Below are 27,642 nucleotides of genomic sequence, written 5' to 3' on the forward strand. Positions count from 1 at the left end.
GCACTCTCCTCAAACAATAGCATGGTAGTCTTTCACTGTAATTGCTACTGTAAATTGGACAGTGCAGTTAGATCAACAAGAATTTAAGCTTTCTGCCAATATCAGACATGTGTATGTCCTGTGAAATGTTCTTGTTACTTACAACCTCATGCTAATCGCATTAGCCTACGTTAGATCAACCGTCCCATGGAAGGGACGCCGATCCCGAAGAAGTTTTAAATAGTACCCACAAAACACCTGTCTCAACGTCAACAGTGAAGAGACGACTCCGGGATGCTGGCCTTCTAGGCAGAGTTCCTCTGTCCAGTGTCTGTGTTCTTTTGCCCATCTTAATCTTTTATTTTTATTGTCCATTCCGAGATATGGCTTTTTCTGTGCAACTCTGCCTAGAAGGCCAGCATCCCGGAGTCGCCTCTTCACTTTTGACGTTGAGACTGGTGTTTTGCGGGTACTATTTAATGAAGCTGCCAGTTGAGGACTTGTGAGGCGTCTGTTTCTCAAACTAGACACTCTAATGTACTTGTCCTCTTGCTCAGTTGTGCACCAGGGCCTCCCACTCCTCGTTCTATTCTGGTTAGAGCCAGTTTGCGCTATTCTGTGAAGGGAGTAGTACACAGCGTTGTACGAGATCTTTAGTTTCTTGGCAATTGCTTGCATGGAATAGCCTTCATTTCTCAGAACAAGAATAGACTGACGAGTTTCAGAAGAAAGTTCTTTGTTTCTGGGTATTTTGAGCCTGTAATTGAACCCACAAATTCTGATGCTCCAGATACTCAACTAGTCTGAAGAAGGCCAGTTTTATTGCTTCTTTAATCAGAACAGTTGTGCTAACATAATTACAAAAGGGTTTTCTAATGATCAATTAGCCTTTTAAAATTATAAGCTTGGATTAGATAACACAACATGCCATTGGAACACAAGAGTGATGGTTGCTGATAATGGGCCTCTGTATTTCTATGTAGATATTCCATAAAATAAATCTGCAATTTCCAGCCACAATAGTCATTGACAACATTAACAATGTCTACACTGTATTTCTGATCAATTTGATGTTATTTTAATGGACAAAAATTTTGCTTTTCTTTCAAAAACAAGGATATTTCTAAGTGACCCCAAACTTTTGAACTATAGTCGATATTTATATTCCGCAAAGTTCCTTCAATTATATTAATTTTGACGTGGGGTTTTGTACTATGTACTTATATACTGGATTCTTGACATAGCTCACTAATATATCTACTGCTGTACATATCATTCTTAGTGTGTGTTGTGTTTTTTACATTTTTATTATTATTTGTGTACTTGTTTGACATTTTACTGTATTGTTAGGAGCTAGTAACATAAGCATTTCGCTGCACCCGGTGTAACATCTGCTAAACTGTGTACGCGACCAATAAACGTTGATTTAATCTCACTATAAGAGCAGTACAGTCAAATATGTTTTTCTCATTGTTCTATCCGTGGTACAGTAATAAAGGACCTATCGGATCTGCACGCATGCGCACAGGACCTACTCCTTCTAACAGACTTGGCTGGAGAGGCTTGGGAATTCCCCAGGACATCTCCTTTCGCGAGACGACTTGACCTGTAAACAATTTAGCACGGTAACGTTTATATTTATTTTACTCCGTGAAAAACCTTATCAGGTGAAGATGAACTTTGATGATATCAGTTAGAGCTTAGATGCAGCGCCCTGTGCTGTTTTCGTAGACTTGGTCCTCTAGCACCTTTAGCGTGCTAGCTAGCTAACTAACTGCTTGGACATCAGTTACCAGCTTGAAAGCACAGCTAGCCTGCTACATTGCTTTCGCAAACTGTCTGGTTACTAAAATCAATCGATTTTAACCAGCTGTTGCAAAAGAGTCTATTATAAAAAACGAATAGCTAGCTAGCAACAGTATTCGTAATGGCTGGTATTCAGCCCAGGTGCGATTTTGGAAAGCAGCATGCACGGCCTATACTTGGCTTCGGGCTTGACAAACACGAAACTCTGGGTACTTCTGCACCGGATGATTGGTGCGACAGTGGGCTAGAATGTCTGAGTGGAACAGCGCTGAGCCTGGATGACTCCTTCAGCAATGAGACATCCAAAACCTGGGGGCCCAGGTCCCCTCACACGGCCTCCTACTCCTCACTGGATGACACTGACAAGCACCCTATGGACTTTAGTTCACTGGGTGGTGGAGAGAGGTTGGACTCCGCTATAGGGGACTCAATTACAGATGAGACGGTGGGGAGTATATCACAGGGGCTGGGGACCATGCACCTGAATGAACCAGTTATCAGTTACACAGTCGATGACTGTGGGAGGCAAGCAGCACCGAGCCTGGAGGAGGAAAGACAGAGGAGAGACGAGATGCTCAACACACTGAACTTTGTGTCTGAGGATGGAGACACGTGAGTATGCTCTCGTTACTATTCACATAATGAACAGCAGTTTGTTGGCTATTTGTCATTGTTATCTCAAACATCTCCTTTGCTCATAGGGCTCTTCACTTGGCTCTTATCCACGAGCACTGGGCCTTCGTACAATACTTACTGGGGGTGATAGCTCTGGACAGGAGCTGGGTGCCTTACCTGGACATCCAGAACCACTTGGGACAGGTAAGCACATGGACACACTGCTCTTCTGAGCTGAGATCAGCCACACCATCATTGGAGGGTTTATTAACATGTAATTAACATGTGTCCACTTGCATTTTCTTGCTCTCCTCACTCTTCATTTGGCCCTCTCAAATCTCCTACTTTGGGGACTTTTTGTCTCTATTGTGTTTTCCTCTATTTTCATTGTCCACTTCTTTTCTTCCTCCTCCTTACTTCCTCTGTCAGACTGCCCTCCACCTGGCTGTCATAGTGGACCAGTCCCAGTGTGTGCGGGGGCTGCTGTGGGGCGGTGCGAGTGCTGAGCTCCAGGAGAGAGGAGGGAACACACCGCTGCACTTGGCTGTCAGGGAGTTGAGGCAGGACTGTGTACGAGAGATCACCTCCAACTGCCAGAGCACCGACTATCTACACGTCACCAACTACTCAGGTACACAGATCGCCCAGACGACGTGTAGCCTGTCGTTGTACCGTTAGAAACTTTGCATACTGTAACTTTATCATCCCTGTTTTACCTTTTAGGTTTCTCTATTTGTAATGTCACCCTCCCTCTTTCTTTCCCTCTTTTAGGGGTGAGTGCACTGCATTTGGCAGTACAGAGGGGCAAGGAGGACATAATCAGCATGCTGATTGAGGCAGGAGCTGATGTTAACCAGAGGGTGAGTAGCCCACAGTAGTTACTATATCAGACTGATATAGACAGGGTGGGTCTTCCATGCCTGCTGGGTTCCAACATGCCTCAGCACTTCATTCATTAAAGTCAATAGAGGTCCCCTCACCTGCTGAGCAAGATAATTACACTTAAAGGTTATGATGATCCACTCACTGCCTCTCTCTCCCTTTCTGCCCCCCCAGGACCCAGGCTCAGGCCGTTCCCCTCTCCACTGGGCCGTGGAGTCACAGAGCCCCAGGGTGGTGCAGTTACTGCTGCATAGGGGAGCCAATGTAGACCAGCCCTCCTATGCAGGCCACACAGCCCTCTACTGCTCCCTGCACAGGCCCAACAAGGAGGTACAGGCCCTGCTCAAGGCTGGAGGGGCCTCTGACACACAGGCCCAGGACGAAGAGGAGAGGGAGAGTGAAGAGGTGAGGGTGGTCTGGGGGAGTTAGTTGGCACTGCAGATATGAACTTCTTTATTTGTCTGTCATAGATGTATTGACATTTCAGAAGTCACACAGTGTCCATCATGGCTGTAAGTGTTATTATTGGGTTTATATGACTCCATGACATTGGAGTCATATTAACTCTGCTGTTCTCTGCGTTTGCCTCCTGTAGGAGTTTGATGACGTTGTTATCAATGGACAACGAGTGCACTAACAATGAACATGGAACCTGAGCCACATGGAATAATGGCGCTGCTGTTGGGCTAAGCGATTGATGTGCATTTGTGTGTGTGGTTTGTGTGTCTGTAAATTGTATATAGCAAGGCTGCTGAGTAGGTCCAGTTCTCAACCCAGTCAGGACTTAAGTCATTCGATTTAATTGATCAGTTGTTCCTGTGTCAATTTAGTTCCTTTACATTGTGCAGGGGGTAAGCTAATGTTAGTTGGGTCACATGGTTTTAGTGTTTGTCTGGAGCTAAGCTTGCCAAGACTAGTTTTGCCTACCTTACGCATGGGAGAATGATCCAAACAAAAGCTGTGTTCTGTCAAACTAGTTGCCAGTTTCACCACTACAGATTCCAACTTTAAAGCTGGAGTCCTTCATGGTGAAACTGCCACACCTGTTTGCGATATGACAACAACAAAGAAGTTACTGCAAACAATGAACTGTGTTTTTCTCTCGGACATGATTGGACGCGAGATAGAACAGCAGTGTGTATATAGTGCATTTATTTTTACCACGAGACCCAACGCTCCCCAGCTCTGCTTCGTCAACAAAACAAAAACAGCCGTGGCGCAGTTTCCCCTACTGCGGACTCTATCTTTAAGGCTATAGATGAGAGATGTGGGTTTGGGACTAAAGCAGTTAGAAGGATCTGAGATGTTAGCATTATTAACAAGGCAGGGTTAGGGGAAGATGTGAATGTACATAAGGTAGAGGTTTATGCATGCCAAGGTAAGTAGTTAACAAGGGATGGGAGGAGAAAAGATAGGGGCAAACTCAACACTTTGCTAAATCATCTTTGCTTCAAGTTTAAATAAATGATCGTTTAACGGCATTTGGGAACCTCTGCAAGTCTATATGAGTTGAGATTTTTTTGACCTATCACATGGGTAGAGGGTAATGTGATGTGACAATTTAGTAATGAATCAGTCCCTGACTATGAGTGCTCTAACCAGGGCCTGATGACTATCCCTGGAATACCCTGGAGTGATGTCATTCAGTTCATTTGATGTACAGTTCACAAATTAAAGACGGAGCTACAAAAAGCAGACACTGAGACCCTCCAGAACAAGGGTTTAATCTGGTGTATATTTGCTTTCTGTATTTTTGACTTATTTTTGTATTCTTTTGAAAAAGGATTGATTGGTGATTTGATAGGCTAGGATGCCTCTGTATTTGCTCGTCAGCAGGAGCATGATGTCTACATGATTATTGTAATAAAACTGTAAAATGTATAGAGTATTAAGAGGATATGCAGTGTCTGCTGTTTATTTTCCCTGAACACTCATCAGTATGGATTCTGTATCAAAGTTGTAGCCAAGCGTTACTTCCATGCACAGCTTCGATACAGATTGCAGTTACAGCATCCAGGAGCCGAGGCTACATAATTATACTGAACAAAAATATTAACGCAAAATGCAACAATTTCAAAGATTTTACTGAGTTACAGTTCATTTGAGGAAATAAGTCAATTTAAATAAGTCTCTTATGGTAGAGAAATTAACATTAAATTATCTTGACAACAGCTCGGCTGGACATTCCTACAGTCAGCATGCCAATTGCAGGCTCCCTCAACTTGAGACATGTGGCATTGTGTTTTGGGACAAAACTGCACATTTTAGAGTGGCCTTTTAGTGTCCCCAGCACAATGGGGAAAAGTGTAATGATCATGCTGTTTAATATGCCACACCTGTCAGGTGGATGGATTATCCTGGCAAAGGAGAAATGCTCACTAACAGGGATGTAAACCAATTTGTGCATAGAATTTGACAGTTTCTCAGGCTATTGTACAATCCATTCAGCTGCTTCTGACCAATCTTTAGGGAAAGATACCTAGTCAGTTATACAACTCAAGTGTGTTGACTGCCTTAATCGACATCCATGGCACCCGTGGAACAGAATAGCTCAGGGATTTGATCCAGCAACCTTTGGGTTGATCCAGCAACCTATAACCACTAGGCTACCTGCCGCCCGTTACAATCATAGTATCTACACTCATTGGTCACACTTGCCAGGGACTCAGTCTGTAGATCCAAAATAGTCTTTGTGCTTCTTTAAATGTTCATCATGGGGAAACTGGTGTAGTAACTTAAATGTTGCTAGATTAATGTGGATAATAAATAATGTCCACTAAAGTAGGCTGATGTTAAATGTTTATTGTTGAACATATGGAGTAATTTAGTTAGCTGGTTTGGGACTAAAGCAGTTGAAAGGATCTGAGATGTAAGCATTATTAACAAGGCAGGGTTAGGGGAAGATGCCCTTCCTCTGTACCACATCCAAGGGAACATGCTTTCATCGTGCACCGTCCTCAGATGCCTCAGCATCTTGTCATTGAGGTTAAAAATCTTTCCACAGCGGGTACAGAGGAAGGGCTTCGCCTGGGAGTGAAGAAGCTTGTGTTTTGTCAGGTTGCGGCTGTGATGGAAGCCATCCCACACACACTGCAGCGGAATGGCCTTTCTCCTGTGTGGATGTTGCTGTTTCTCCTGCAGCCCTTTCAGCTGAAAACAGACGTCCCCGCAGTCTGTACATGTATAAGGGGTCTCACCTGTGTGGGTCCTCATAACATTTTTGATTATACTTGTCCCTGAACTGCTTTCCACACTCAGGGCAGCCCACAACTGTATTATTGATTCTGCGGTGGTGGGTCAGGCATGTTTAAGAAGTAAAGGTTTGGTCACAGTCAGGACAGTGGAATTTAGGGAAGGCACTGCAACTGTGTTTACTGACAAAGTCAGCCTGTTTGTAGTTCTTACCACAGTCAGGACAGCAGTGGCTTGGTCTATGGGGGGGATCCTTTGTTTTTACGTTTCAGGTAGGAGAGGGTCTCTCTCAGCGGTGTTAGGGCTGGACGAGGAGATGATGGGCAGATACACATCTCTTGACCCTCCCAGAGACAGGCATCTGATTTGCTATGTTTCTTAGCTGACCCCTCTCAACCTTCTCAGTATTTCTAGCCATGTCAACAGACTGTCCCATCTCAGAGGCTGACCCAATCTCAACCTTTACCTCAGACTGGCTATTGTATTTTATCTCCTCCTTAACCCAGTCCTCATGTTCAGCAAAATCATCTTCCCCATCAAGTCTCCTATCCTCACTGTAAATGTCATCCAGATGTCTGGCATCTATATTGAAACTAAAGTACTGGCAGACTGGACACGTCTATCCTCTTCAGAAACAACCTTGGCCACAGTCCTGTGACTTTAATCTTCTCACAGTTAACTTTAGGTTCTGCATGTCTGAAAATAAATTGAAATAGACATATCAACAAATGCATTCCAATAAACCCACAATATTTGTAGGCAACATATTTGAGTGTAAGAAACACTCCGTACCCTGCTGCTCCTTCTCTCTGTTGGTCTACAGAGTACCCTTCTCCATCAGAGTGGTTGTCCATCTCACTGCTCTACTCCCCAGGTGTGTTGTTCAGGTACTCCTTAGCCATGCAGATAGTTTCCTCCATCTCCTGGGGGCACTGTTTCAGCAGTCAGTCGCCAACGTCTTTGGGCAGGAGGGATACAAAACTCTGCAGGGCCACACACCTCACCACATCCACAGCTGTCCTCCTCGGAGCCAGTAATGGGCAGCACTCTCCAGCCCTTGCCCCAGCTCCCTGGGTGGCCTCTCTGGGTCGTACCTCATAGAGCTGAAGCCCTGCTGTTGTAGCCTCTGTTCTGCCCTGACTGGGCTCAGGCTTGATCCTCCACTTCCTCCAGCTTCACATTGGGCTCCATTCTCCTGAGCTCCTCCTTCTCCAGTAACTGTACCATAGAGTCTGGATCTCTCCGTGTACAGTCAGGGCCTGTAGCTGCTGTCTGTGCACTGCTAGTAGGTTTGTAAATAACCGCACCACTTCCATGGTTCCACTCTTGGAGTCTCTATGATTACAAACATTTGGTAATGATTGTGCCACTGGGCAATGGCGATAACTTGGGTGTAACTTTATAATACATTCTGTGAAAATAAAATGTTGATAGCCAACTCAGCCTTAATTGGCTATGTTTCTAACACGTGATCCAAGAGGTTGTGAAAGTTTAAAAGGCTGTACATCTAGCTAGCTAGCTCATTTAAATGTATCTCTGGATGAGGGATAACGTTAGCTAACCAACTAACGTTAGCTCAGTTCAGTAGGCTAGCTAAGTTAACGTTAGCTGACAAGACAGGCTATAGACAACTTTCACCGACTATCAAGCTGACCAAAACCACAGGTAGAAAAATAACGTTACTGACCGTGAGGCTAAGGCTTCTTTTGGTATTTTACTCGTATTGTATTTCGTGCACGTTAGTCTACAGTTAGCTAGTTAACGTTACGTAACCCGTTTTCTATTGTTTCCGGGGGGTACCATTTGATTGTGACGACGCCTGTGTGGTGTAACATTGTAAACATTCCTCTCGTCCATTGTTGTCAAAATATTATTTGTAGCTAGCTAGCTACTGAAACGTCAACGGCGAGTAATTAACAATCACAGGTAACTTCTATTACTTTGAGTTATGTTCTATTCTGTGTAATACCTTTTCAGATAATATCATTTTGCTGTCATTTAAAAAAAACAACGTTTATATCATCCACTTAACGTTGTCCACCTTGCTAACTAGTTAAGTTGCAGTGAAGCTACTGGAAATTTGACTCTAATAATTAGCTAGCAATGATTTTGGGGTAATATATGCCTTTGTGATCCAGTAGTCTATTTTTTTATTTTACTGCTCTCACCATAGGCACCTGCAATCAATATGAATGTGGTTGAGTTCCTGGTGTCCCTGCTGGATGTGCATAAACAACAGCTGACAGCGCTTACCAGACAGGGGGAGATCCAGGCCAAGGTCCTCAGCCAGCTGGTCAAGGATGGTTTAACCAAAACCCTTGACCGGTCTTCACTACAGGATGAAGAGGAACAGAGAAGGCCTGGGATGACAACAGGGAGAGATAAAGACCCGGAGGACTGGGTTGCTAGGCTGGCTGGGCTGCTGCAAGAGGAGACACAGAAGAAGAGTCAACCGATCAGACCCCAGGGGTTGACTAATGCCTCCCAGACCAGGGTACAGGGACAGATGTGGACTGTGGAGGACAAGAGCAGGCAGGACTTCCTGTCCCTGAGGTACGACACCCAAAAGGGAGCCAGAGAGCTGGGGCAGAGGCTTGACTCAGCTGCTAAGCACTGGCTTAGGCCTGACCTAAGGACTGCTGCACAAGTAGAGCAGTGTGTTGCCATGGAGCAGTTTCTGTCCCTTTTGCCAAAGGAGGCTGGTGCCTGGGTGCAAAAGCAGCAGCCCAGGGATATGGAGGAAGCAATCAGCATGGCTGAGCAGCTGCTTGGGTCTGGGGTCTTCACCGTCTCTTCGCCTGCCCCTACACAGACAGACACAGCACAGAGCTCAACAGAGGCACAAGAACAAGGGTAGGTCAATGTGTGGCTGCTATTGAGCTTATCGTGTCTTCAGTTATTCTATCATCCTCAGTGTCTTAAGTTTTTAATTGTTTAGTCACATTCAGATCATAACGATTCACTATGATTAACCTTCATCTCTTGAAATGTAAGTGCCCTTGATTGTATTTCATTTTTTGAATTTAAAGGAGTGTCAAGATGCAGAGCACCAGTGATCAGCCAGATGCTTTGACCAAGTCATTTCTCAACCAGCTGGAGACAGTTAAACTGGAGTCTGTCCATTTCAGCCTGGAGATTCCTGACGTGGGGATGACCAGCTATCAGGAGGAGCAGGACGAGCATAAGAGGGGCCCAGAGGAAGGGTCCATCTTTGTGTGTAAGCAGGAAGTGGAAGATCCTGACTGGCATCAGGAGAGTGCTCCTCCAGAGCCCATCCAAATGTCTGTGAGAACAACAGAACATGAAAGCATGTCTGTGGACACACCTTACATCTTCCTTCCCAGAAACAACCCTCTCTCCTCCACCATGTACACGCATCCAACACCCACAGTGTCCAGTCAGATCCCCTCTCCACAGTCACCCCCACCCCTAGCTCCTGACGCCTATCATTCACATGTCCAGGACAGCCCAGTGATAGACGGACTGCGGAGTAATGCTTCTAGTGACGAGACTGACCTTACTGCCAGGTACACAAGGCTAATCTCTGAAGATGGACAGTTGACCTGGGGGACCCTCTCGGGTGTTCCTTCACCCTCCTTCCACACTCGCCCGCCATCACCCTCACCCTCCCATCAGTGCCCAGACTGTGGCTGCTGCTTCGCCCAGCAGAGGAACCTGGAGGAGCACAGGAACATTCACACGGGAGCGAGGCCCTTCGTCTGTGGGGTGTGTGGGAAGGCCTTCTGCCACCGCCGCACCCTCAACAAACACACACGCATCCACTCCTGGGAGAGACCCTTTCAATGTACTGACTGTGGACAGACCTTCAAACTCAAAGACACCATGAAGAGGCACCAGGTTTCCCACAGCAAGCCAGGGACAGGGCCAGGGGCACGTCACCTCTCTCACTCACGTTGATACTCTATAACTATCAGCACTTCACCTGGCTGGGAGGAGGCCTCGTGAGAATTGACACACAACAAGGACTTGAAGTAGGACTGGTCAGGTGGCTTTCTCTGTAAATGTCCTACGTAGGCAGATTTATTTGTGAGAAAACTACCAGTGTTTTCTGTTGGTGTGTTCCATAAGAGGACACTGTTTTGGGTTTCACAGGTGAACTGGTTGGTGGAACATCTCTCCCATGTTTCCATGTAAACAAGCTCAAATTACTTGTTCTTTATTTATTATTTATCCTTGAGCCAAGATAGAGGTATTTCATGCATTTTGATATTGTGATAGTTCATCTTTAATTATTTATTAGTTGTTTGTGATCACAGTAGTACTTATTTTCAGAACAGAGATCAGAACACATTGTGACAGTGTACTGTATTTTTAGAATCAATGTTTTATGCATAGTACCAGTCAAAAGCTTGGACACCTTCATTCAAGGGTTTTTCTTTTTGACTATTTTCTACATTGTAGAATAATAGTTAAGACATAAAATCTATGAAATAACACATGGAATCATGTAGTAACCAAAAGTGTTAAGCAAATCAAAATATATTTTAGATTTTTCAAAGTAGCCACCCTTTGCCTTGATGACAGCTTTGCACACGCTTGGTACTCTCAACCAGCTTCACCTGGAGTGCTTTTCCAACAGTCTTGAAGGAGTTCTGACATATACTGAGCACTTGTTGGCTGCTTTTCCTTTACTCTGCGGTACAACTCATCCCAAACCATCTGAATTGGGTTGAGGTCGGGTGATTGTGGAGGCCAGGTCATCTGATGCAGCACTCCTTCACTCTCCTCCTTGGTCAAATAGCCCTTACACAGCCTGGAGGTATGTTGGGTCATTGTCCTGTTGAAAACAAATGATAGTCCCACTAAGCGCCAACCAGATGGGATGGCGTAACGCTGCAGAATGCTGTGGTAGACATGCTGGTTAAGTGGGCCTTGAATTCTAAATAGACCGGCAGAATAGACCGTTTACTAGGATTTTATTCCTTTACACGCTAATATGGGGAAAAGGAGCTGGATGGAACCAAAGCAAAGAAAGTAAATGTCAAGGCTCCCCCTCTATCTAACCTGCCTACCCACTACTTAACACCACCTGGTGCACTAACTAAAATACAGGGGGTGGTCCACCCAGGTCTTACCTAGTGTGCCTAGACAGTGAATATACTACAGGTATATGTATGCCCGCGGGCCTCTTGCCTAAGCACTCCCTAGGTGCCTTCCCCTTCCTTCCCCCCTGGGAACAAATGAAACAGAATAACAAACAATTACTCAAACAAACTAAGAAACCAAGGACATCAAATAAGCTCTATCTGATAATGCAACAAACTAACACAGTACATACCAAATCGCTTTCTGATAAACAACCAACACTATATATGACCCTCAGCCATGATCTCTCTAAATCATAATCAATATTTCTGCAATGATCTCAGCCTGCCTATGATCTCTCTCTTCTGAACAACAGAACACTGGCTTTTATAGCTTCAGAAGGCATTGGTAATTAGAGACAGCTGCGTCTTGACGAGGAGGCGGAGTCAGCTCTCCAATCATCAATTGGGGCCGACCAATCAGCTACTTGGGGAGAATTTCAGGAAGCCATCTCCTGAAACACACACACTCAAATACAAACTACAACACAGAAACTGGGGAACGTAACATCCATGCTTCACAGTGGGAACCACACATGCGGAGATCATTTGTTCACCTACTCTGCATCTCAAAGACAGCGGTTGGAATAAAAAATCTAACATTTGGACTCGTCAGACCAAAGGACAGATTTCTACCCGTCTAATGTCCATTGTCGTGTTTCTCGGCCCAAGCAAGTCTCTTCTTCTTTTTGGTGTCCTTTAGTAGTAGTTTCTTTGCAGCAATTCGACCATGAAGGCCTGCTTTTCATGCAGTTTCCTCTGAAAAGTTGATGTTGAGATGTGTCTGTTACTTGAACTCTGAAGCATTTATTTGGGTTGCAATTTCTGAGGTTGGTAACTCTAATGAACTTATCCTCTGCAGTTGAGGGAACTCTGGGTCTTCCTTTCCTGTGGCGGTCCTCATGAGATTGTTTCATAATAGCGCTTGATGGGTTTTGTGACTGCACTTGAAGACACTTTCAAAGTTCTTGAAATCTTCCGTATTGATTGACCTTCGTGTCTTAAAGTAATGATGGACTGTCGTTTCTCTTTGCTTATTTGAGCTGTTCTTGCCATAATATGGACTTGGTCTTTTACCAAATAGGGCTATATTCTGTATACCACCCCTACCTTGTAACAACACAACTGATTGGCTCAAACACATTAAGATTGAAAGAAATTCCACAAATTAACTTTAAACAAGGCACACCTGTTAACTGAAATGCATTCCAGGTGACTACCTCATGAAGCTGGTTGAGAGAATGCCAAGGTTATGCAAAGCTGTCATCAAGGCAAAGGGTGGCTACTTGAAGAATCTCAAATATAAAATATATTTTGATTTGTTTCACACTTTTCCGGTTACTACTTGATTCCATATGTGTTATTTCATAGTTTTGATATCTTCACTATTATTCTACAATGTAGAAAATTGTAAAAATAAAGAAAACCCCTTGAATGAGTCGGTGTGACAACTTTGACTGGTTACTGTAAGTATTCAGACCCTTTACTCAGTACTTTGTTGAAGCACCTTTGGCAGCGATTGGAGCCTTGAGTCTTCTTTGGCATGACGCTATAAGCTTGGCACACCTGTATTTGGGGAGTTTCTCACATTCTTCTCTGCAGATCCTCTCAAGCTCTTTCAGAGACTTGTTACTGAAGCCACTCCTGCGTTGTCTTGACTGTGTACTTAGGGTCGTTGTCCTGTTGGAAGGTGAACACTCTCCCCAGTCTAAGGTCCTGAGCACTCTGGAGCAGGTTTTCATCAAGGATATCTCTGTACTTTGCTCCGTTCATCTTTCCCTCAATCTTGACTAGTCTCCCAGTCCCTGCCGCTGAAAAACATCCCCGCAGCATGATGATGCTGCCACCACGCTTCACCTTCGGGATGATGTCAGGTTTCCTCCATACGTGACACTTGGCATTCAGGCCAAAGACTTCAATCTTGGTTTCATCAGACAAGAGAATCTTGTTTCTCATGGTCTGAGAGTCCTTTAGGTGCCTTTTGGCAAACTCCAAGCGGGCTGTCATATGCCTTTTACTGAGGAGTGGCTTCCGTCTGGCCACTCTACCATAAAGGCCTGATTGTTGGAATGCTGCAGAGATGGTTGTCCTTCTAGAAGTTTCTCCCATATCCACAGAGGAACTCTGGAGCTCTGTCAGTAACCATCAGGTTCTTAGTCACCTCCCTGACCAAGGCCCTTCTCCCCCGATTGCTCAGTTTGGCCGGCCAGTCAGCTAGCTCTAGGAATAGTCTTGGTGATTCCAAACTTCTTTCATTTTAAAATGATGGAGGCCACTGTGTTCTTGCTGCAGTAATTTTTGGTACTCTTGCCCAGACATTTACCTTCGACACAATCCTGTCTCGGAGCTCTACGGATATTTCCTTCGACCTCATGGCTTGTTTTTTGCTCTGACATGCACTGTCAACTGTGGGACCTTAAATAGACAGGTGTGTGCCTTTCCAAATCATGTCCAATCAATTGAATTTAACACAGGTGGACTCCAATCAAGTTGTAGAAACATCAAAAAAATTATAAATGGAAACAGGATGCACCTGAGCTCAATTTCTGTTTTTTTATTTGTAATAAATTTGCAAAAATGTCAACCTGTTTTCACTTTGTCATTATGGGGTATTGTGTGTATATAGAATAAGGCTATATTGTATCAAGATGTTGAAAAAGGGAAGGGTTCTGAATACTTTTCGAATGCACTGTATACACATTTGTATCAGATACTATAGCTGGAGGATGTTCATATTTATTTACTTGCACAGTTTGTAAAGAGAACCATTGATATATTTCCAATTTAGGAATTTTCTTTGACTAAGATTACATGTCACAGTAATAAAGTCAAAGGAATGATTTGATTATAGTTTCTGTTTTTATCATTTGCAATATACTTAACTCTTCACTCATACGGTTTTATATTTTATTGAAATGTGTTAAATTGAAATGTTTCATAATAATGTGTGCAACATTAGCAATGTGTAGTTTACATAGTTGTATTTTCACTGAGTAGATGCCCCTCAGTCTGTTATCACTGAGCTCGGTAAGGTTGGAGGTTCTCCTTTAGTTGGCAGAGGGACACAGTAGAACCCACTCCAAAGCCTGCATACAGGGGCTCAGAGAACTGGGCCTTGAATTTGTGGATCAGCTCCATGGCCTCTGACACAGAGTAGAAGGCCACCGTGTTGGCAGTGTAGTCCAGGTACACTCCAACCCGTGTGACCCGTGGGGCCTCTGGCAGGTCTTTGTCCATCTTGTTGTGCCATGCGGAGTAGCCCGAGTCAGAGCAGAGCAGGCTCCAGGACTTGTCGTTGTAGCCCAGCAGACTGTGAGAGTTCTTACTCTTGCGGCTGATGCTCTTGTAGGCCACTCCGATGGAGAACTCCCCGCTCCACTCTGCTTCCCAGTAGTACCTGAACCCACCCAGTGACTCCCTGCATAGAACCTGAGAGAAACCATCGAATCGCTCGGGGTGTTCCGGGTAAAACTGGACTGTCTTCTTCCGCATTACTTTGTGGTTCCCCTCAAACAGAACCAGTTCTTTGTAGGCTGTGTTGGGGTCAAAGGTGAGCGGACAGGAATCTGAGGGAAAAGTAATATTTATTGGCGTTATCAGAAAATGATATGATTGAGTTGGTATGAAGAACAGACAAGAACAGACCACTCACATCTCAAGAAGTCTGCTCTAGTTTTGGGTTCCTGAAAATCTGCCCTGGAGGGTGCTGTATTAGTGCCGGAACAAAATATGGATTATATCATCAGAGTATTCAGATTGAAAAATTATAATTTTTCACAGATAATAAACCAATGTAAACTTCATAAATATATACCTTTGAATTGTTTGTCTCCACCTCTTGGTGAAAGTATGTACACAGGGGTATCACTTACTGTAAATGTAAAATGACAGTTGGTTATCACAATCTAATGCTATATTGTTGCTGTACAAAGGCTGTGTTGTAGGCGTCTAAGTCGCATTAATATACTAACCTAGCTTGGAGATTTGGCTCAGCTCCTTCTTACAGATGTCATCTAGATGCTCCTTCATGTCGGTGGCAGTCTTCGTGATCTCTCCGAAGGAGAACTGGGGGTTGATTAGTACTTTGGGCACCGTGGGCTCAGGAGGAACACACAGCGTGGGGAAACTCTACGTAGTGCCGAAGTAAGATATGAAATACTGTTTCAGTGAGTCATTTTTCATTAAATAGACACAAGGAGAATAACATATTTGAATTGAATAGACTTGCTTTTCATTGTAATGCCAATGCTAGATTCATAATAATTAGTTGAATATTGTACTGATCCTTGTTCCGACAGCCCAGAGTCCCCCCTCCCTCTAGTCCACTACCTGTAGGAAGTGGATGTTGTCCTCTGTGTCCAGGATCTGGCGCAGCTCAACATCTTTGCGCTGCAGCTCCAGGATCTCCTGCTCCAGCCGCTCCACGTATCCCTCAGCCTGTGACATGGCCACCTGCATGTTGGCCTTGGTCAGCTGGCTCACCTCAACGTGCCATCGCTCCACTGCCTGCAACATCTCACTGAAGATCTTATCACTGTCCGATATCACCCGCTGGGCATTGCTCTGACGTTAGGGGAGGGAGATACTGCATATTACACAAATATCATTGTGTTATATATATTTATATATATATAATTAAAAACAAAACATTGCAAACTCACATTGTTTTAATTCATATACTATATCATAGTAATGATTTTGTGCCTCTAAGACAAAAGTTTATGATCAAACAAATATACCATTAATGAAGGGATGTAGTCTCATAAAAAGTACCATAAATTGACCAAGGAAATGGAAATGGACCTAACCTTGAGAACGTCAACATTGTGTCTCAACTCCTGCAGTTCCTTCATCCGCTCCTGAATGATGTGCTGGACCTCAGACTGGGTCACTGCCAGGTTTTTCTGTTAAAGGAGAAGAAGAAGAGGAAGAGGAACCATAAGACCTTTTTGTCTTTAGAAGTTTCAAATGAATTTCAACCATAGCATTGCAGTTGTCATGTACTGGTAGAGCAGCGAGGGTAGATTGTTCCAGTGTGTAAGAGCAGTCTTGCCTGTTTCTCAGCTCGCTCCTCCTCAGCAGAAATTATGTTGTGGCTGCGGTGCTCCCTGACGGTACACAGCACACAGATACACATCTGGTCCGAGCGACAGAAGAGCTCCAGGCCCTTCTGGTGCTGCGGACAGATTTTCCTGTCCAGGTGACCCGTCTCATCCACCAGCTTGTGCCTCTTGAAGGTGGCCGACTCGTAGTGAGGCTTGACGTGTGTCTCGCAGTAGTAGGCCAGGCACATCAGGCAGGACTTGACAGCCTTGCTGCGGCGGCCTACACAGAAGTCACACAGTGAATCCCTCTGGAGGTAGGGGAAGGGCTGCAGCTCAAGCTCCTGGGTCACGTTGGGCACATTGCGCCTCAGCACGGGGCGAGGGCTGAAAGTGGCCCGGCACTGGGGGCAGCTGTACACCCCCAGGTGGTCGTACTGGTCCCAGTAGATCTTGATGCACTCCAGGCAGTAGGTGTCTCCACAGGAGATGGTGACGGGGTCTCGCAGCATGTCTGCACACAGAAGACATGTGTAGCCATCTGGAGGCAGGGGGAAGTTAGACTCAGCCATGGTCCTGCTGGGTCAGACTGTCTGAGACAGGGAAATAACCTGTTATGAGAAAAGTACTGACTGATCACAGAATCATTCTCCACTGACCTGTGTTTAAAGAGAGTAAAGCCAGAGCCCAGTCCCCTTCCACAGGTATTTAAAGGTGAGGCTGTGTTTTAGTGTAAACAGAGAATACATGAAAAGACACATAGATTTTTTTGTTGACATAACAGCAGTGAGAGTTTAATGGTGGCTGACAACGTTCACAGTCAAAACAGTCTGTCCTGCTTCTTCTCTGTAAAATAAATCTAGGACAGTGGTTCTCAAACCTCTCCTCTGGGACCCCCAGATGTTTCCCAATTTTGTTGTAGCCCTGAACTAACTCACCTGATTCACCTAGTCAAGGGCTTGATGATTGGTTGACTATATGAATCAGCTGTGCTAGCTGTGGAATAGTTCAAATACATGGAACGTCTGGGAGTCCCTGAGGAGAGGTTTGAGAACACCAAATCTAGGACACAGCACCATAATGTTTATACGCACACAGCACAGTTACAGTAAACATAGCCTAAAGGACAAGGTCAAATCTCTGCCTGTCCCATCTGGGTGAAACATGCCCTCTGAATCACACAGTTTAATCATCTACAGTTGATGTCGGAAGTTTACATACACCTTAGCCAAATACATTTAAACTCAGTTATTCACAATTCCTGAGATTTAATCCTAGTAAAAATTCCCTGACTTAGTTCAGTTAGTATCACCACTTTATTTTAAGAATGTGAAATGTCAGAACAATAATAGAAAGAATGATTTATTTCAGCTTTTATTTCTTTCATCACATTCACAGTGGTTCAGAAGTTTACATACACTCAATTAGTATTTGGTAGAATTGCCTTTAAATTGTTTAACTTGGGTCAAACGTTTTGGGTAGCCTTCCACAAGCTTCCACAATAAGTTGGGTGAATTTTTGCCCATTCCTCCTGACAGAACTTGTGTAACTGAGTCAGGTTTGTAGGCCTCCTTGCTCGCACATGCTTTTTCAGTTCTGCCCACACATTTTCTATAGGATTGAGGTCAGGGCTTTGTGATGGCCACTCCAATACCTTGACTTTGTTGTCCTTAAGCCATATTGCCACATCTTTGGAAGAATGCTGGGGTCATTGTTCATTTGGAAAACCCATTTGTGACCAAGCTTTAACTTCCTAACTGATGTCTTGAGATGTTGCTTCAATATATCCACATCGCTTTCCTACCTCATGATGCCATCTATTTTGTGAAGTGCACCAGTCCCTCCTGCAGCAAAGCACCCCACAACATGATGCTCCCACCCCCGTGATTCACGGTTGGGATGGTGTTCTTCGGCTTGCAAGCCTCCCCTTTTTCCTCCAAACATAGCGATGGTCATTATGGCAAAACAGTTCTATTTTTGTTTCATCAGACCAGAGGGTATTTCTCCAAAAAGTACGAAATTTGTCCCAATGTGCAGTTGCAAACCGTAGTCTGGCTTTTTTATGGCGGTTTGGGAGCAGTGGCTTCTTCCTTGCTGGACGGCCTTTCAGGTTATGTCAATATAGGACTCGTTTTACTGTGGATATAGATACTTTTGTACCTGTTTCCTCCAGCATCTTCACAAGGTCCTTTGCTGTTGTTCTGGGATTGATTTGCACTTTTCACACCACAGTACGTTCATCTCTAGGAGACAGAACGCGTCTCCTTCCTGAGCAGTATGATGGCTGCAAGGTCCCATGGGGTTTATACTTGCGTACTATTGTTTGTACAGATGAACGTGGTACCTTCAGGCGTTTGGAAATTTCTCCCAAGGATGAATCAGACTTGTGGAGGTCTACAATTTTTTCTTTTGATTTTCCCATGATGTCAAGCAAAGAGGCACTGAGTTTGAAGGTAGGCCTTGAAATACATCTACAGGTACACCTCCAATTGACTCAAATTATATCAATTAGCCTATCAGAAGCTTCTAAAGCCATGACATCATTTTCTGTAGTTTTTCAAGCTGTTTAAAGGCACAGTCAACTTAGTGTATGTATACTTCTGACCCACTGGAATTGTGATACAGTGAATTATAAGTGAAATGATCTGTCTGTAAACAACTGTTGTAAAAATTACAAAGTAGATGTCCTAACCGACTTACCAAAACTATAGTTTGTTAACAAGAAATTTGTGGAGTGGTTGAAAAACAAGTTTTAATGACTCCAACCTAAGTGTATGTAAACTTCCGACTTCAACTGTATATGTATCTTGTAAACAGAACATTATTCTAGATTATTCCCACTCTCTAGAACGGAACAGAACATTATCCACATGATATTCGTAGTGCCAGTACCAGATTAGCCACTAGAGGGTGGGGTTTCATCCAACATCCTTTCTCATTAAACGAATGGGTTTCACTGTTCAATTGTAATGGCCATGTGTTAAAGATGTGTCAAACATGGGGTGAGGGTTATGATTGAGTCAGTGTTAAAAAAACATAATATGCAGAGCGAAAGGCAGTGAATAGAAACAAATTAACAGAATTGCTGCGTATGGATTTGTGTATCATGTTAGTTTAAATATGCTCCTGAGTGTCGCAGGGGTCAAAGACACTGTATCTCAGTGCAAGAGGCGTCACGGCAGTACCTGCTTTGAATCCAGGCTGCATCACGTCCGACCGTGATTGGGAGTCCCATAGGGCGGCGCACAATTAATTAGTCCAGCGTCGTCCTGGGTAGTTGTTGTAAATAAGAATTTGTTCTCAACTGACTTGCCTAGTTGAATAAAGGTTAAATAAATAAATACAAGTATTAGATGTTTACTGTTTATGTACAGTATAGTGCTGTCCTCATTTATAGGTTGTTCTTCATGTTTGTCAAAACAAAGGCCCTCTTTGTTGTTCTGGACAGGCAGACAGCGAACAGACAGAGGACAGGGCGTGGTTGCACCAGTTGTGAGCCAAATCACAAAGGACAGAGAGGGGAGGGGGAAGGAGCCCGGGAGGGGGAGAAAGAGGGAGTGAACGAGCGAACGCATGCGCCCAAGAGTGACAGGCAGCATATGATGTCATGGCTTGTGCTGGTCTGTGCTCTCTCTCTCCCCACCCTCTGTTCTTCATCTCCCTCCCCTCTCTCGCCATCTCTCTCATTATTGTGAAGGTGGTGTGAGTGGCAGGGCTAGGAAGAGGACACACAGCATTAGCACGGGCATCCCCAGCATCATCACTCAGCATCCCTTCACCTAAAAGGTAAACATGTCTATATTTATAGTTATCCTGTACCTTAGTCTATGGACCAGAAATTAAGAGGTTCAAACACAATGCATGACGGAAAATCATAGAAATGAGAAGCCATTTGTTTGACATCATTTAATGTGCTCACTGTCCTCTTTTTGGTTTACTTTTCTTTTGTGCTTACTTTCAGGCATCTTTACTAGACTCCGTCGTTATACTTTATTTGAAATGTACATACGTGTAGACATATATACACTGAGTGTACAAAACATTAGGAACACCTGCTCTTTCCATGACATCAACTGACCAGGTGGATCCAGGCAAAAGCTATGATCCCTTATTGATGTCACTTGTTAAATACACTTTAATCAATATAGATGAAGGGGAGGAAACAGGTTAAAGAAAGATTTTTAATCCTAGAGACAATTAAGACATGGATTGTGTATGTGTGCCATGCAGAGGGTGAATGGGCAAGACAAAATATTTAAGTGCCTTTGAACAGGGTATGGCAGTAGGTGCCAGGTGCACCGGTTTGAGTGTGTCAAGAACTGCAACGCTGCTGGGTTTTTCACACTCAACAGTTTCTTGTGTGTATCAAGAATGGTCCACCCCCCAAAAGGACTTCCAGCCGACTTGACACAATTGTGGGAAGCATTGGACTCAACATGGTCCAGCATCCCGTTGGAAGGCTTTCGACACCTTGTAGAATCCATGTGAATTCAGGGCTGTTCTGAGGGCAAAAGAATGTGTTCTTAATGTTTTGTACACTCAGTGTATATTATATGTCATGGGGCTATATTGCATAATATTTGTGTTTAACTTGTGGAATGTTCCTGTACTGTAAAAAATTACTTCAAGATATAATAATATTTCTTTACATTTTGAATATCAAATGCTCAATGGCCCAGTTTTGGATAAAATACATGAACTTGTTAGCCATCATAAATGGACAAGACCCATTATAAAACAGAGAACGTGAGCAGTCTGGAGCCTCATTTAGCGAAAATAATTGAGATATTTTCCCCAACAACAGGCTGCTCTCCAGGAATGATACATCATGGAATGTTATTTAATTAAGTAACTGCCAGAGAGTAGCTGAAACAACAGTAACAGTTCAAGATGGGTGGGTGGGTGTGTGTGTGTGTGTGTGTGTGTGTGTGTGTGTGTGTGTGTGTGTGTGTGTGTGTGTGTGTGTGTGTGTGTGTGTGTGTGTGTGTGTGTGTGTGTGTGTGTGTGTGTGTGTGTGTGTGTGTGTGTGTGTGTGTGTGTGTGTGTGTGTGTGTGTGTGTGTGGATATGGGTGTGTGTGTGGATATGGGTGTGTGTGTGGATATGGGTGTGTGTGTTCACCATAAGTCAGCGGCCACAGCAGCCATTTCTTGGCGGGGCAGGGAATCAATCCAGCTAATGGATTCATTACAAACAAGTGAATATGTGAGTAATGCACAGAAGACATGGTGTGCTGAATGTCTTGCCTTAACGACCAAATCTCTCCCAATACTTAATACCTCATTTCCTGTTCGTGGACATACAGCGTCCTCCCAATGTTATTTCAATATTATGGCAGGGCACCTGGTCTTTGTGTGAGAAACAACAACCATCTCAACTGTATGCCTTTCTCGTACATCCCATCCTTAATGTTGTACCCCTCCCTCTCATCATCTCTCTCTTTCATCATTCGCTTCTCTCTCTCTCTCTCTCTCTCTCTCTCTCTCTCTCTCTCTCTCTCTCTCTCTCTCTCTCTCTCTCTCTCTCTCTCTCTCTCTCTCTCTCTCTCTCTCTCTCTCTCTCTCTCTCTCTCTCTCTCTCTCTCTCTCATTATCCTCCCTCTCTCTCTCTCTCTCTCTCTCTCTCTCTCTCTCTCTCTCTCTCTCTCTCTCTCTCTCTCTCTCTCTCTCATCATCCACCCTCTCTCATCATCCCTCTCGCTCTCTCTCTCTCTCATTATCCTCCCTCTCTCTCTCTCGCTCATCATCCCCCCCCTCTCTCATCATCCTCCCCTCTCTCTCATCACCCCCCTCTCTCTCATCACCCCCCCTCTCTCACCCCCCCTCCCTCTCATCATCTCTCCCTCTCTTTCTCTCTCTCATCACCCCCCTCTCTCTCATCACCCCTCCTCTCTCTCACCCCCCCTCCCTCTCATCATCTCTCTCCCTCTCTCTCATCATCCACCTCTATCTCTCTCTCTCTCATCATCCCTCTCTCTCTCTCTCTCTCTCTCTCTCTCTCTCTCTCTCTCTCTCTCTCTCTCTCTCTCTCTCTCTCATCATCCACCCTCTCTCATCATCCCTCTCGCTCTCTCTCTCTCTCATTATCCTCCCTCTCTCTCTCTCGCTCATCATCCCCCCCCTCTCTCATCATCCTCCCCTCTCTCTCATCACCCCCCTCTCTCTCATCACCCCCCCTCTCTCACCCCCCCTCCCTCTCATCATCTCTCCCTCTCTTTCTCTCTCTCATCACCCCCCTCTCTCTCATCACCCCTCCTCTCTCTCACCCCCCCTCCCTCTCATCATCTCTCTCCCTCTCTCTCATCATCCACCTCTATCTCTCTCTCTCTCATCATCCCTCTCTCTCTCTCTCTCTCTCTCTCTCTCTCTCTCTCTCTCTCTCTCTCTCTCTCTCTCTCTCTCTCTCTCTCTCTCTCTCTCTCTCTCTCTCCCTCCCTCTCTCTCGCTCTCTCTCTCTCTCATTATCCTCCCTCTCTCTCGCTCATCATCCCCCCTCTCTCTCATCATCCTCCTCTCTCTCATCATCCCTCTCTCTCATCATCCCTCTCTCTCTCTCTCTCTCTCTCTCTCTCTCTCTCTCTCTCATCCCTCTCTCTCTCATCCCCCCCTCTCTCTCTCATCCCTTTCTCATCCCTCTCTCATCTCTCGCTCTCATCATCCCTCTCTCCCCCTCCCTCTCTGTATAGGACAGAATGGCAGAGGGCTCAGTATCAGAAGCAGAGGTGGAGACGGCCTTCAAGAAGTTTGCCATTCATGGGGACACCAAGGCTAATGGGAAGGAGATGAATGGCAAGAACTTTGCCAAACTCTGCAAGGACTGCCGGGTCATCGACGGCAAGAACGTCACCGCCACCGACGTGGACATCGTCTTCACTAAAGTCAAGTGAGAGACTCCGTCCAGTTTCAAATCTCCACACTGAAAGATCCACAGTCATCTTTCTAGTGAGAGGGAAAATGGCCAGAGGACCTCAGAATACCTTATCAGGAATGACATACAAAATTTTGTGTCTGTGTATTTTAGGGCGAAGACAGCTCGTGTGATCACCTTTGAGCAATTCAGCCAGGCCCTGTCAGAGTTGGCCCCAAAACGTTTTAAAGGGAAGGGCCAGGAGGAGGCGCTGCAGCAGCTCTATGGCCTCATAGCAGGGAAGGAGCCCTCCAACGCGGGCGTCACCGTGAGTGTCTACCTGTCAGCAGCACACTGCCTGATAATATTACAGTCTCAGAGAGAGAAAGAGTGTGTGTCCGTGTGTGTGCTGTGTGTTTGCATATGTGTAAGGGGTGGGTAACTTCTTGCTTTGTATGCTAATCTCTCTTTCCTTCTCTCTTTTTCCTGCTCATAGAAAGTGGCCAAGGCAGCGGCGGTGGACAGACTGACAAACACCACCAAATTCACGGGGGCACACAAGGAGCGTTTTGACGAGACTGGCAAAGGGAAGGGCAAGGCTGGGCGAGAGGAGATCCCAGATGCCAGTGGCTATGTGGGGGCCTACAAGGGGAAGGGCACCTATGAGGATAAGGTCAAGGAAGCATAGGCAGGATAGAGGAAACAGAGAGAGAGCTACTCAGACCCTACCATTTACCCCAAAACCCCCCTAAATACTGGACTTTCAATTAGAACTGAGAACTGCACAGGTACAGGAGGATGGACTGTTTAGTCACTGGATGCCATAGTATCAGGGGAGGCCATCATTGTAAATAATAATTTCTTCTTAACTGACTTGCCTAGTTAAATAAAGGTTACATTTAAAAATGTAAAAATATATCCTCAGAGTTACAGGGTGGGGTTGGGGTGGTAGGATGGAGAGGGGAGGTGTAACGGTTCCAGTGGGGAGTAAACCTGAATATGAAATATTACCTTTACTAGTTGATAAAGAATAATGATTTCTTAGGGAGAAAATGTACTTAAATAATCTACATACTCCCCCTTCGTAAATGCTCCAGCCCAACACCTGACCCCATCCCTCCCAGCTTTACTAAACACCTCAGTCAGCGCACTTATTACTACAGGAAGTAACTCAGCTCCCTACTACTACAGGAAGTAACTCAGCTCCCTACTACTACAGGAAGTAACTCAGCTCCCTACTACTACAGGAAGTAACTCAGCTCCCTACTACTACAGGAAGTAACTCAGCTCCCTACTACTACAGGAAGTAACTCAGCTCCCTACTACTACAGGAAGTAACTCAGCTTCCTACCACTACACACATTGTGCCTTATCATTGAGGTTGCTTCTAACACTAATGCCCTGGTATTATGCACTTCTTTCACCCACATCCTTCTCAACTGATGTACATAGCTTCATCTGCTCTGCTATAATAACTGTATATTGGAAATATAAATGGATGAATTCATAAATACATTATTAGATGATGTAATAGATGAATGAATGGTGAATACATTCAAAGATATATAGACTGTATCTGGACATTATAGTCCTTTGCTTGTGCTGTAGATTGGACACATGGAATAAGAGACAGATGAGTCCTCTCCTCCTCTGAGAAGATGGGAACACTGTCTGTTGGAGGACTGGGAGCCTCCTGACTACACTGTTGTTCTGTCCTTCCTGATCATTGTACAGTCTAGCTGTGTCTCCCTCTGTTCTGAAGAGCTGGAAAATACTATGTAAACGCTCAAATAAATCACTGAGCAGCAAATCAGACCATGTGAAAGAGTTATTTTTTCTCTCTCTGTTACACACTCACACACACACACACAACTCTATCAATTCATATCAAAGTCACAGGGATTAGTACTATTCCATTGGGTACTGCACACCCCAAAACACAGTATCTGTCCCTAATACCTTTAACAAGCCAGTCTGCTTCCTCTGTTATTAAGTCCCATACTGGTGCAACAAGGCTATAAAGTGAATGAGGACCTCCCCAATACATAGTCACCCCCTGTCTATCTGAGACCTGAGCTGAAAGATGTGAGGTGAGACACATGGAATGGCGTTTATTGTAGTTGACTGTCCTCTGTAGCATGTTGCTATGGGTGGAACATCCCTCTGGGATAGGTGATGAAGGATGCTCTGCTTGCATGTGACATTCTATGTCATGTTCAGTGGGAGTGTGCTTTCGTGAATGTTCAGATCAGTTCAGAAGAGTTCAATTCACTATTGTGTTAGGAATGCACTTAAAAAGAAATGCCTTGTGTGTGAGGATGTGTCTGTGTTGCGTCCTGTCCTCTCTCCCAGGTATCGTGCTGCTGTGTGTGTTGTAGACAGGATCTTCTCCTGGAACAGCCCGAGACAACACTGTGAGAGACAAAGAACACAGAGGAATTGTCTATACTGTATGTAAGTGTTTATAATAGTCTGGTTTGAGTCTCAATGAGGATGTGTGTTAGTGTGTACAGATTGTTAGTGTGTGCATGTGTACAGAGTGTATGACAGACCCAGCGTCCTGTGGCTGCGGTGTGATGCAGAGACAGGTGGGGCAGCTGCAGAACTATTACAACACTACTCTGACCCAACTAAAGACACACCTAGAGACAGCCCAGACTGCACTGGCTGACATTAAGGGTGAGAGTCTTATCTATGCCTGCATATCTGTGTGTTTTACAATCAGATTATTGACGATCCATGTGTAGCCTGGCGAAAGTAAACCCAGCACAGGACACAAAACTCCATCGGGGTTGTTTGTCCTGTCAAAGCTTGAATTTAAAATAGGATCATGTACTGTAGGAGGGAAATCACCACAAGGTGAAGTCACCATAAAGTAAAGTTCAGTCTAAATCACAATCAAGTGAAATACATCTGTTAGTGAAGTGCATAAAAACAATCTGAGTACAATAAGTACAAAGGGAAATGCATAAACAGTAGTGGCTCTGCTTTCTATTAAAAACAAAAGTAGATATAAATAAATACAGCGATGTACTTTTACCACCTGGCTACAGCTCCTATTGTACTTGCTCTAGTAGAAAGTATAAACTATGAATCAACATAACTACTTCAATAGGCTTCTGACTAACTGCCAAGTACTGTAGCTCCTCTAGCTACACTAATTTCACAACTCCTCTTTCCCTGTGTATCTCTGACCATCATTCCACCCCCCTACTGTGTAGATAGCTGTAAAAGCGTTCTCTGTGGCCTTGGCACGCTGGAGTCGGTGTGTGGGTTAGGTGAGGTAGCAGATCACCGTAGCTTACTAGCACGTGTTCATCAACTTGGCAGGCCTACAATGTGTCGTCAGGGCTTTTCACCACGCCCCGCTCTGGGGTTTACAGCCTGGCCCTGACAGGTTGGAGTGATGCAGGCTCCCCTGGGACCCTACTGGCAGGCTGCGCCAGCCTGTACCACAACACCCGGAGCCTGGCCACGCTGTAGGAGAGGAACCACGAGGACATGGCCAGCACCGTGCTGTCCTCCTGCCCTCTGCCCCCTGGCTGCTTCCCCTGTGATGACCAGAGCCACTACACCCCTGACTGACCACTAGGAGCTCACTCCTCTTCATGAGTAGAGTCTCTGTCTCTATCCTTCCTTCAATATTCAGGCCTTATATTTTTGTCTCATATTTAGGGCTCATATTTAGTAATGGGGTGTGATCTCTCAGTTACCTGATCAGTGATCAGATATGGCAATAAGTTATTGGAAAACCACAGCACTGTGATAGAGGAATATTAACAATCTTTACTGCCTTTTTCTCAGGCTTAGATGAAGCTGATATCAAGTTGTGTTGGAGCTTTTGATCTGGGGGTTATAAAATACATCATTAGTTAAATGGATGACTGCACAGCAGGAGGACAATGGAGGAAGGAATGTTTATAAATGATCAGATTTATCAACAGTTTAGTTCCAACAGTTAACCACCCAGTTACCTACAGGACCAGTCAAAAGTTTGGACACACCTACACATTCAATGGTTTTTCTTTATTTTAACTATTTTCTACACTATAGAATAATAAGTGAAGACTTCATAACTATGAAATAACACAAATGGAATCATGTAGTAACCAAAAAAGTGTTAAACAAATCAAAATATATTTTATATTTGAGATTCTTCAAAGTAGCCACCCTTTG

General features: G+C 44.6%; 4 protein-coding genes and 1 long non-coding RNA gene across 7 annotated transcripts; 3 read left to right on the plus strand and 2 right to left on the minus strand.

Annotated features, from left to right (window-relative positions):
- The first annotated feature begins 1,497 nt into the window (after positions 1 to 1,497).
- On the plus strand, positions 1,498 to 5,179 carry LOC139537360 (NF-kappa-B inhibitor alpha-like). The gene is made up of 6 exons (XM_071338583.1): positions 1,498 to 2,397; positions 2,487 to 2,604; positions 2,830 to 3,031; positions 3,172 to 3,260; positions 3,457 to 3,687; positions 3,878 to 5,179. Exons 1-6 carry the CDS (start codon positions 1,907 to 1,909, stop codon positions 3,917 to 3,919), a joined length of 1,173 nt encoding a protein of 390 aa, XP_071194684.1. The 5' UTR covers positions 1,498 to 1,906; the 3' UTR covers positions 3,920 to 5,179.
- Positions 5,180 to 6,069: 890 nt separating this feature from the next.
- Positions 6,070 to 8,268, minus strand: LOC139537364 (uncharacterized). The gene is made up of 3 exons (XR_011667507.1): positions 8,162 to 8,268; positions 7,267 to 7,809; positions 6,070 to 7,170 (listed from the first exon to the last, which is right to left on the minus strand). It is a non-coding gene; the product is annotated as an uncharacterized lncRNA (long non-coding RNA).
- Positions 8,020 to 10,812, plus strand: LOC139537359 (zinc finger and SCAN domain-containing protein 16-like). Of its 3 annotated transcripts, none has more exons than XM_071338581.1 (3): positions 8,020 to 8,139; positions 8,648 to 9,327; positions 9,504 to 10,812. In XM_071338581.1, the coding sequence occupies exons 2-3, from the start codon at positions 8,663 to 8,665 to the stop codon at positions 10,390 to 10,392; spliced, it is 1,554 nt and encodes a 517-aa protein (XP_071194682.1). In that variant the 5' UTR covers positions 8,020 to 8,139; positions 8,648 to 8,662; the 3' UTR covers positions 10,393 to 10,812. The 3 variants fall into 3 exon arrangements, with proteins under 3 accessions (XP_071194682.1, XP_071194681.1, XP_071194683.1); XM_071338580.1 differs by lacking the exon at positions 8,020 to 8,139 and adding an exon at positions 8,262 to 8,400; XM_071338582.1 differs by lacking the exon at positions 8,020 to 8,139 and adding an exon at positions 8,265 to 8,400 and having other exon boundaries at positions 9,603 to 10,812.
- Positions 10,813 to 14,118: 3,306 nt separating this feature from the next.
- LOC139537358 (tripartite motif-containing protein 16-like) lies at positions 14,119 to 19,941 on the minus strand. Its single transcript, XM_071338579.1, has 8 exons — positions 19,807 to 19,941; positions 16,633 to 17,214; positions 16,388 to 16,483; positions 15,909 to 16,142; positions 15,551 to 15,707; positions 15,394 to 15,450; positions 15,232 to 15,285; positions 14,119 to 15,145 (listed from the first exon to the last, which is right to left on the minus strand). The coding sequence occupies exons 2-8, from the start codon at positions 17,191 to 17,193 to the stop codon at positions 14,595 to 14,597; spliced, it is 1,710 nt and encodes a 569-aa protein (XP_071194680.1). The 5' UTR covers positions 17,194 to 17,214; positions 19,807 to 19,941; the 3' UTR covers positions 14,119 to 14,594.
- A 306-nt stretch (positions 19,942 to 20,247) lies between these two features.
- On the plus strand, positions 20,248 to 25,279 carry LOC139537363 (tubulin polymerization-promoting protein family member 3-like). Its single transcript, XM_071338588.1, has 4 exons — positions 20,248 to 20,407; positions 23,306 to 23,502; positions 23,641 to 23,794; positions 23,963 to 25,279. Exons 2-4 carry the CDS (start codon positions 23,312 to 23,314, stop codon positions 24,152 to 24,154), a joined length of 537 nt encoding a protein of 178 aa, XP_071194689.1. The 5' UTR covers positions 20,248 to 20,407; positions 23,306 to 23,311; the 3' UTR covers positions 24,155 to 25,279.
- The last annotated feature ends 2,363 nt before the right edge of the window (positions 25,280 to 27,642 follow it).

The sequence above is a fragment of the Salvelinus alpinus genome, chromosome 13 (assembly GCF_045679555.1).
Source record: "Salvelinus alpinus chromosome 13, SLU_Salpinus.1, whole genome shotgun sequence".
NCBI lineage: Eukaryota > Metazoa > Chordata > Actinopteri > Salmoniformes > Salmonidae > Salvelinus > Salvelinus alpinus.

Bases quoted from the DNA above. Each gene is read 5' to 3' on its own strand.
- LOC139537358 (XM_071338579.1), bottom strand. From the start codon at position 17,193: ATGGCTGAGTCTAACTTCCCCCTGCCTCCAGATGGCTACACATGTCTT. The intron at 15,708-15,908 runs GTAGTGGACTAG...GGCACTACGTAG, and splicing joins ACAACATCCACTTCCTACAG to AGTTTCCCCACGCTGTGTGT. The intron at 15,286-15,393 runs GTATATATTTAT...GCACTAATACAG, and splicing joins TGGAGACAAACAATTCAAAG to CACCCTCCAGGGCAGATTTT.
- LOC139537360 (XM_071338583.1), top strand. From the start codon at position 1,907: ATGGCTGGTATTCAGCCCAGGTGCGATTTTGGAAAGCAGCATGCACGG. The intron at 2,398-2,486 runs GTGAGTATGCTC...CTTTGCTCATAG, and splicing joins GTGTCTGAGGATGGAGACAC to GGCTCTTCACTTGGCTCTTA. The intron at 3,032-3,171 runs GTACACAGATCG...TCCCTCTTTTAG, and splicing joins ACACGTCACCAACTACTCAG to GGGTGAGTGCACTGCATTTG.
- LOC139537359 (XM_071338581.1), top strand. From the start codon at position 8,663: ATGAATGTGGTTGAGTTCCTGGTGTCCCTGCTGGATGTGCATAAACAA. The intron at 9,328-9,503 runs GTAGGTCAATGT...TTGAATTTAAAG, and splicing joins ACAGAGGCACAAGAACAAGG to GAGTGTCAAGATGCAGAGCA.
- LOC139537363 (XM_071338588.1), top strand. From the start codon at position 23,312: ATGGCAGAGGGCTCAGTATCAGAAGCAGAGGTGGAGACGGCCTTCAAG. The intron at 23,503-23,640 runs GTGAGAGACTCC...TGTGTATTTTAG, and splicing joins ATCGTCTTCACTAAAGTCAA to GGCGAAGACAGCTCGTGTGA. The intron at 23,795-23,962 runs GTGAGTGTCTAC...TCCTGCTCATAG, and splicing joins CCTCCAACGCGGGCGTCACC to AAAGTGGCCAAGGCAGCGGC.